This window comes from Apis dorsata, unplaced genomic scaffold, assembly GCF_000469605.1.
Source record: "Apis dorsata unplaced genomic scaffold, Apis dorsata 1.3 scaffold_650, whole genome shotgun sequence".
In the NCBI taxonomy this organism is placed as follows: Eukaryota; Metazoa; Arthropoda; class Insecta; order Hymenoptera; family Apidae; genus Apis; species Apis dorsata.
This window is the reverse complement of record NW_006263841.1, coordinates 58,584-68,212: the sequence shown is the minus strand read 5'-3', so window position 1 is coordinate 68,212 and position 9,629 is coordinate 58,584. Positions and strand designations below refer to the sequence as shown.

At 29.7% G+C, this 9,629-nt stretch overlaps 2 protein-coding genes and 1 pseudogene across 5 annotated transcripts in view; 1 reads left to right on the top strand and 2 right to left on the bottom strand.

Annotated features, from left to right (window-relative positions):
• Positions 1-2,107, bottom strand: part of LOC116186385 — a 3,604-nt gene extending 1,497 nt beyond the window's left edge. Inside the window, exon 1 of the mRNA XM_031513469.1 lies at positions 1,157-2,107. Coding sequence (XP_031369329.1) covers positions 1,157-1,342 — 186 coding nt within the window. The 5' untranslated portion in view covers positions 1,343-2,107. The remainder of the gene's footprint in view (positions 1-1,156) is intronic.
• Positions 2,108-2,113: 6 nt separating this feature from the next.
• LOC116186383 lies at positions 2,114-2,829 on the bottom strand (annotated as a pseudogene).
• A 2,350-nt stretch (positions 2,830-5,179) lies between these two features.
• LOC102678223 (G protein-coupled receptor kinase 1) overlaps positions 5,180-9,629 on the top strand; it is a 25,288-nt gene continuing 20,838 nt past the window's right edge. For 3 of the 4 annotated variants that reach the window (XM_006621911.2, XM_006621909.2, XM_031513464.1), the window contains exon 1: positions 5,180-5,780. In XM_006621911.2, the coding sequence (XP_006621974.1) occupies positions 5,668-5,780 (113 nt within the window). In that variant the 5' untranslated portion in view covers positions 5,180-5,667. The remainder of the gene's footprint in view (positions 5,781-9,629) is intronic. The other variant, XM_031513466.1, reaches the window with a different exon arrangement.

Sequence of the window (9,629 nt, the reverse complement as noted above, 5' to 3'; positions counted from 1 at the left end):
TTTAAAATTAGTCGACCTAAAAATGACCGTCGCGGCGACGTGATCGACGACGTTCGTGTTTTTAAGAATCGCACGCTTCCGACACATTTGTTTTGAACTGAGAAAGAGCGAAGGAGAAAGACTATAGCTGCTTTTTAAATTCGATAAACACTGCCAAACCGCTATTGCACTTTTTCGTTTTATACATTTTATAGGTATATATATATATATATATATGTATATATATGTATATATACGAGTATGGATTTTTGTTCGGATAAACCAATTTTTTTGATGGACAATTCGAAAAAACGGATTATTCGGGAGGGAAAAAAAGAAAAAAAAAAAAAATGTAAGATTACGAAATATATTTATTCGTGTATATTTAACTATTATTATTATATGGTGACGAAAAAAAGTTGATTTATATGCAACGAAAATTCAGTGTTGTTGTTTGAAGAAAAATGTGTAATGTTTATATAAATTTTCAAAGAATACATACTGCCATTTTTCAACGTCTTTTTATTCTCATTTGAAAAAAGAGCTATAGAATCATTCTTCTGGTTAATCGTACGTAATTATTTTCTAAAATTTTTCTCTCCTCTTGTCTTGTATCCCTTTCTCTATGTTTTTTTTTTCTTTTTTTAATCAATTAGTTAATATTATAGGATAACAAAAAAAAAAAAAGAAAAAAGAAAGGAACAATTAGAATTTTTTCTTTTTTTTTTTCTTTAATTACGTTATTAAAAAGAAATATCGTAATTTATCGTTTCGATTTACGATTTATTTATTTGCGAAACGTGCTTTTAATTTTCACGATTGAATATTTCGAGATTCTTCTGTGATAATATCTGTTCGTTGGTCTATAATTTAAAGAAGACTAATAACTTCGATAATCGATCGTTTGTTCATTCACCAAAGATGAAATATCGAGACCGTAAAAATGAAAAAGAAGGTCGGTAAAAATCTATTTATAACAAAGGAGATTAATTTCCGATTTATCGATCGAATCAAACTGACCCACCGTTTACTCGCACAAGAATCGACGGTCGGTAAAAGAATATTTCGCCAAATCGATCTGCGACTTATCGGGAAGAAGAAAAAGAAGAAAAAAAAATTGCCTCGAACGAAAGACAGAAAAAAAATGCAAGAATACAGAGAAAGAGAGTTGGAATACCTCTTTTCCATTCTTGCTTATGTCGAGTCCATCACCGCACATATGCACGCCCGATATACGCCTGAGCGCGTACGGTTGCCTCGAGTCCCAAAATTGAATAGTGTTGTCCCAACCGCCGCTGATCAACTCGTGTGCCGATTTTGGTCTGAAACACGCGCTGAACACTCTGGATTTATGACCGTCCATAACTTCCAACGACTCGCTACGATAAATAACAATAACAATAACAATAATAATAATAATAATAATAACAACGATAAATTAAATTAAATATCTCGCCATTGTATCATGAGCTTATTATCTCTCAAACTGCTCGAACGAATGGTTTGTCCGATAATCGATCATTGGTTGGCTTGAAATGGGAGAGAGAGAAAGTTAGCGAAATTATTATTCGTAATAATTAAAAAATAAATGTGAACGAGCGTTACAGCAAATACTGCCTAAATCGTCGTTCTTTTCGTTCTGTGCGTGTGTTACGCCTACGTGCCTTCGTCACGAACTTTACTCGTTTTGAAATGCGCGCCACATCCGTTTGATCGAAACAACCCATTACTTCGTATTATATCGTGGAAAGTGGATACTATAATAATATCGTAATCTTTAAACGTAAGCTTCGATTATTCCGAAGAAGAAAGAAAATACTTTTTCGTTATCTTGGATAATGATAATAATTTACAAAAATAAATACCGATCGAGCAAAATTATTTCGATTTTTTATATTTGCACGATAAATTATACGATAATTGCGAATACTTGTCTGTGATATATATAACACGTGTTTTTTATAATAAGGAAGGAAAGTTTTGGATCGTTGGAAGTTGTGGATGTTCCCTTCGGGAGAAGAATCGGATTTTTGAATCTGGACGAGAAAAATATTTGTAAAAGTAAAGCGATTATATATTCGGTTTATTTATCGGCTCGATCTGTTCGTCGAATTGGATTACTGTCGTTTTTAACTTAAGATCGAGGTCTTGATGATCGAACGAATATGAAACGCGTGAATAAATATTTCTCATCGTAATTTCAATCGTTTTACAAATCGCACAAAGTATTCCTCTCCTCCGTCAACGACCGTTACTTCAATCGTAAGCGCGAGAGAGATAACAAATGTGTTTGTAAACACGACAGACCTTGCGTGAAACACTCTTTCTTGCATTTTCGTTTCTTCGTCGTACATGATGAGCTTCGCATCGTCGCCCATGGTTACGAATTTTGGTAGATATGAGTGATAAGCCAAGCCTAGAACCTGCCTATTCTCCCGTATCGTGTAAAGGCATTGATTGGTCGGATAATGCCAACACTTGACGCAACCATTCGCATCTGCAACGATCGAACAACGCCTGGATAAATATTAAAATTAAAAGAAGGAAACGAATGAAAATTTTTCGGAAGAAACGAAGCTCCATCCGTTGTTTCTTCTCCGTTTTATTATCTATATCAGAGAAAATATTAGAAATTGTGGTGTAGCACTGACAAGTGGCAATGACGGTACGCGAGATTGGATAAGATTTGCGGGCAGGCCTGTGTTTAACCGCCGTCACCGGACTTTGCTTCTGCATTATCTCGGTATCGCGCAACACGAACTTTTCCTCGCTCGTGTTCTGATTCTTTTCGCCGTTCTGATTCTTTTCGCCGTTCTGATGCAATTTGTACAATTGCACCGCGCCATCCATCATGCCTGCCGCCAAAAAGTCATGCAACTCCGTGTAACATAAGCAAAGAATATCTTGATTGCATTCTCTGAAAAAAAATATTTTTTTTTTTTTTTTCAACAAATCAGAGAAATCAATTTTAAATTAAGAGAAATAAAAGTTTTTCCAGTATCTGAATTATTAGTATATAATCTCTAATTTATTTCGTTAGTTAGAAAGTTACGAAATCTTGTTATTGGTTTTTTTTTTTTTTTTACGAAAAACTTAATCATGTACATACAAATGTAATAAATTAATTGATCTTCGATGATGCACTTTGTAAATAAAACAAATGAATTTTTATAAGGTGAAATTCGATATTTAATGTTCGATAATTTTTTTTTTTTTTTTTTTTTCTAAATCGAAAATAGTTTCGAATAACTTGCTCTATTATTCTTTATCTTTGTTCCATACATTTGCCTAAGGAGAGTTATATTATCATCCATATAAATTTTCGTTTCTGGATCCATCGCTTTTGTCAAGGCTGACTCAACTCCATCGACACTGTTAGTAACATTATAGTTAAAAAATCATGTGTGTGTGTATATATACATATATATATACAAATAATAATAGGAAGTGAAATGGAATAACAAAGTGTTTGTAAAAATAACTTTTATACGATAATGTACAAAGTGTCGTCTGTGTGTCGTTACGAATGTATTATACCGTTGAGATTAAAAAAAAACGTACTATTCTAGATAGAATTTAGTTCTCGTTGAAACTTGGGAATTTGTTTTCGATGTTTTGTGTCCAATGGTAAGATATCATGTTATTTTATCAATTTATTAATTTTATCACTTCATTTCATTTTACCATTTAACGAATTCGAGGCTATAAAATTCCCCATAAAATTCGTTGAAATGACGATCAACTTTAGAAAACTTCATGTATGTTTGATGGGACACGTTAAGCTTTCGAACCTTTAAATTTCGTTATATCAGTTTCAAAAAGTTGCGTTAACTTGGAAATTTTCGAATACTTATGCTTTACACGTTTAAATAAAAAATAAATTAAAACTAATGTTTTAATAATGTATTCAAAGTCGTCCTATATATAATGCCATAAAGAATGCAATGGTATGGTTTAAAATATTAATTAATTTTTTATACTTTTGCGTAACAGATTAAAAATTTTCCAATTATTCTATAATTCTGAATGCGTGTGCTCCATAGATTTTAATGTAAAATGTTTGAAAAAATATTTTGTACGTTAAAAAATATAAAAATTTCCAGTATAAAATCACACGTAATTATTTCAAATGACAGGTCAAATAAATAACAATCAGTCATTTGTCTTATTATTTTATATGTAATTATACAGGCAAAATACAAAATGAACCTATCGTCCAATGTATTTTCACGCCACCTAGTCCAGAATTATAAAAATAGCAAACATCGACTAGATAAATGATTAATCGGATACCGGAATCGTTTCTTGCGCACGTAAATTGTATAGCTCAAATATAGAAGAAGAAAAGTGGAAATAAGGGAGAAAAGGATAGATATATTGTAAAAGTTATGGAATCAGCGCCATCTTCAGAGTGTTGCAAATTAAACAGGAAAAGAAAAGACAAAAAATAGTGAAAAAAGGATAGAGATAGAGTAAGAAATGATTATCAATGCCATCTCTCGAATACCAAAGACAATTTTTTAAAGAATCATTTTTCTAAAAATATTCGAGAGATGGCGCTAGTCCTCAATTCTTATTCTATCGCTGCCTTTAAAGAGATCCGTGATCCTCGAGAGATAGTATTAATGTCATATATATCTTTATATTTAATCGCGATAATAAAATTGCGCAACAATGTTTGTAAAAATTTAAAATTTTAAAAATTACACGGAAGTTTAATTTTATTTACTACATGCAATTTTTAATTATTTATTTTTTATTATATCATCGTGATGGTATAATACAAATTCATCAGTATAGATGGCGATATATTCAAGTTTATCAAGTTTTTTTTGTCGATAAAATATATTTTAAATTCTTATTATATAGTTTCATAAAATATACAAGCGTTAAATTTTTCATATATTTTATATTTGCTCAACAATTGAAATCGTTTATTCATAAGAAATAACTTTTTCTTCTTGTCACGCGAATATATATCGTGTCCGATTATTTGTGAAATATTTAATCCATCGAATGAATTAATCTCAGACAAACGCAAGAAATATTGTTAATAAAAAGAGAAAATAAGGAAACTGTTAGAAACTAAAAACTAAAACTCGTTCAGTATTGGCACGATAGACGTCGCTAGGAATGTGAAAAAGACGTTAAACGAGCAACAAACAGAGGGATCCGCCAATCAGCGCACAAGTGCGCGCGGGCTCGAGGCTTTCGAGCTCGGTAGCTGTCAGTCGGTAAGGAGTAGATTCTCCGTATAAGTTTATGCGTATTAGTTGTGAATGATCGCGTGCAAATTCGCGTTAGCTTGCACGTTTTTCGTTCGTTCTCGTCGGTTAAAATATTCGCGACAAATATGTTGAAGATCGATGTTATGTCGCCCGCGTGAACGGTAAACAGTTGCGCGGGTGAGTGTGTTGTGTTCCGAGGGAGTGTCGTTAACCTCGCGTTGAGCTCGAAGAGTCGAGGTTCCCTCGCTGGAAATCGCGCGCAGATCCTGAACGAAGCTGTCAATCTCGTGAACATCGGTGCACGACGGTCGTTCGATCAGAATGTCGGCGTCGGCCGCATCGTTCCCGGCGTCGCGACAGTGAGAACAACACATCCGGCCAGTGAACCAAGTGTCGACGAGGAAACAGCTCCAGGGTGAGCCGTTTTTCACGTTCAGAAATTTAGAGACCACCGAGGAAAATGGCGGACCTCGAGGCGGTACTGGCCGACGTCAGCTACTTGATGGCTATGGAGAAGAGCAAAAGCACACCGGCCGCTCGTGCAAGCAAGAAAATCATTTTGCCCGATCCCAGGTATATGTCGTGATATTTGTCGATCCGTCGAGCTTTTTGCCAATCCATCCACCCCAGTCTCGCCTGTAGCGATGGGAATGACGTACTCGTGAACAATGCTAAATTACATTGCAAAATATATTCATTTGTCGTTTGATATTTACGAATCTACGTAAGTTTAGAGTAGATTTAGATATTCGAACATTTTTATGGAAACGATTCTCTTTCGTAAGTTGATATTTCATCGTAATCGTATCGATCTTTTTATAGGTTACAATACGATACTAGATGCAAGGCCGCTTAAATGGTTGCATCTTGAAGGACATGCAATATGCATAACACGAATAGTTTTTAAAATATTAGTTTTGAACGCAGAGAAATATATATATATATAATTATAAATAGAATATATCTATATAAATTTTAAATATAATTTTTTTTATAATTTAATCATTGGGAACGTAGTTAAAATATCAATTCGTTATTCGTTATTCGTTAAATCATTAATATTTTTATTTATCATTTAAAAATTGAAATTAATAGTATATACATATATTTATGACAGATGGATAACTTTTAAATTAAATTCGTAATCTATTTTTATAATAAAGATTTACGATTATTAAGGATAATAAATTGATTGTACATTTGAAAATAATAATCAAATTAATCCCATCGCTACATCTCACCACGTTTCCTGCCCCTCCCTTCTTCTTTGAGCTGTTCCTTGTCTAACTCGAGTCCGGTGTCTCGATTCCTCCTTGTTTCTCCGCGCATACGTACCGATGTTTCGGTTTCTTGGCTACGCTCGTTTCAGCGCGCCATTCCAGAAAAATGTTTACAAACAATGAACGGTATCGGTTACAAGTAACGGAAGTAACAATTAAGGCCAGTCGAACAATTTTATTTTCAAGATGGAAAATCTCATTAGTGAAGGTATCGTAGTAACTACTTATTTCGAATTTTCACTTAAATATTTATTTCTCTCTGTAAAACTGGATTAATAAGTTTTTTTTTTTTTTAATAAAATGAATTTTCATAGTAATAAAAATTGTTCGTTTATTCATCTGTCACATGGATGAGATATAATATTTCGTTTAACATATAAAATGTAAAAGCGTTTTTCTTATATATAATGGAAGAGAAACGGTTAATAAACAAAAAGAATTAAATAATATAATCTAATTACAAATATGAAAAATATTGACAAAAGAAAATAAATAAAATTGCAATCTTATGGAGATTTAATTTATTGTATATGTGTGTACATATATATATTATATATATAAGAATTGTGAAAGATATTTGAATTTTTGAAATTCATCTGCATCTGTCATTTATGAATCAATTTTAAAGATTATATTCTTTTATCGAATCGCTCGAAAAACAATTTCATCAGAATTTCGTTTTCTAAAAAATCGAAATGATATAAAATTAAAAGAATTATACGCGTGTTAAATATATATTATGTATTTCACATTCGACATTCTCAGAATTAATATAAAGATTTTTTTTTAACGCTACTTTTTATAGGTGGCGTTTATTCATAACTAGTAATCATAAAAATGCTTTCTTAATATCGAAATGATAACTCCTCATAGAAGTTATTTGGAATCATCACGAATGAATTTTTTTTTTAAATTTATGAGCGTTTTCATGCAATTTATCTACGATATATATTTTATCTACGATAAAAATATTGAAATCGGTAATTTTGTGCATGAAATTATTAATATATTAAAAAGAAGGAAGAAAAAAAGATCAAATAATTACGATTATATGATTCCGTAAAGAATTTCGTAAATTTTTAGCTTTTTTTTTTTTTTATTTTTTTCGAATACTTTCAGATACTTTCACAAAGAATTATCACTTTCGTGGATAGCAATTTTTCTTTGAGCATCAGAACAGCCAATAATACTTATAAAATTTAAGCATTTAATAAAACATGTAAACAAAATTTGTCATATTATCTTCAAGAATATCTGAATATAAAGGAAATATTTTTTTATATCGTTTAATTTATTTTAAATAAAATATGAAAAATAAATTATTTTTGAAAGATTATCCTTAATTAAAGATCAATTGTACAGAATTGTTATAAGAAAATGTTATTAAGTTATAAAATTTAATCTCGTAATTTTTAAATATTAATTCGTAATTATATTACATCTTTAATATATCTAAATTTATTTCGTGTATTTTGATATATTTTTTCTGCATATCTTCATCGTATTATATTTTTATACTTAATATATTACATTCATATAAATATTCGGTTTAACAATCATTTATTATGAGAAAAATATATATTGTCCAATATCGATTTAATATCGTCAAATATAAGTTGAAAAGATAACCATTGATGACAAAGATGAATGGAAAGATTTCATCATTTCAGATGAAACAATTAATATGTAATTTTTAATTTTTTTTTCTTCTTTCTTTTATTTCAAATTTATATTATTATATCGTGTATGTATATACTAGATACATACATAAGAATTCCTTATTTGCGTCATAATGCAACCTATTACGTTTATTTGTTCTAAATATAGCATATTGCATAGTACATATATGAATTCAAACAGATAAGAAAATTATATTTCATTTTTAATACTTCTAATATCAACTTATATTTCGATGTTTATATCTTATTTTTTTATTGAAATCAATTATAGAATCAAATATAATAAATAAAAATAATATAATAAAATAATATAGAAATATTGTAAAATTTTTGTCATGGATGATTAGTTAAAAAATTATAATTATCGTGTCCAAAATATCTTTGATTTTTTTTTTATTTATAAAAAAAATATAATAAAATTTATTTCTAACTTGCCAGAATTTCGATCGATATATTGAATAAAAATGATCTTTGATGATATTTTTGTGATTTGTATTAACAATTCTCTTTTTGCAATATTTCATCGAGTATCGATATTTTTATCAAACTTACAGAGAATTGGAAAAATAAAATTTCAATTAATATTTTCCAACATTTTGTTTACTAACATTGTGCCATTGGATGATTGGCAACGCGTTTTTCAATTATTTGTAATTAATGTATATATAATATAACGTAATCAATCATTTTTATTAGTCTATGATTATGAGTGATGTAACAAAAGAATAAGAAAAAATTACAGAATATATCATGGATTCGTAAACATATGTAATATTCATTTAATTTTCCAATTAGAATGTAAGAGATTATGTAACGTGTTTGTATTATAAAATAATTAATGATACACTATGCTCGAAATATTATATAATATATACAAAACATTAAATTTTACCCTATTTTTCTTATATTTTTTTTTTTTCCATCGCTGATCAAATATTATTTGCTAATGTGTTCGCATTATGAACACAAATTACATAAATTATTCGCAATATGAACCGTACATTAGGTGTCATATCTATTCTGTAATTCATCCGTATGACCTCCAAATTCCTGTGACAAAAAAAAAAGCATCGCATTAAAAGTTTATTCTACATATATTCTGTGTATATTCGTCTATAGTATATTATGTTATATTACGCCATTGCCACTATCACAAAGATTGCAACGTAATAACAATTGAAATCTAAACTAAGATATCATTATCATTATTAATAATAAGATATAATAGAAAACATCTTGAAATTTTATTTTTAAATTTACAAAAAAAATCATTCGTTCTCGAACAATTGAATAATTTTTTTTTTTTTTTTAATACTATTTTTCACAAAATTATCTAGGTCGATTTCTCGATATTTTTTCGAGTCTCGACCTGTTTTCACAACAGTCCAATCACGATGATAAGTGCGACCATAAGTGTGACTCTCTTCGCTCTACTATATTATTTTTAGGAAATGAAATATATA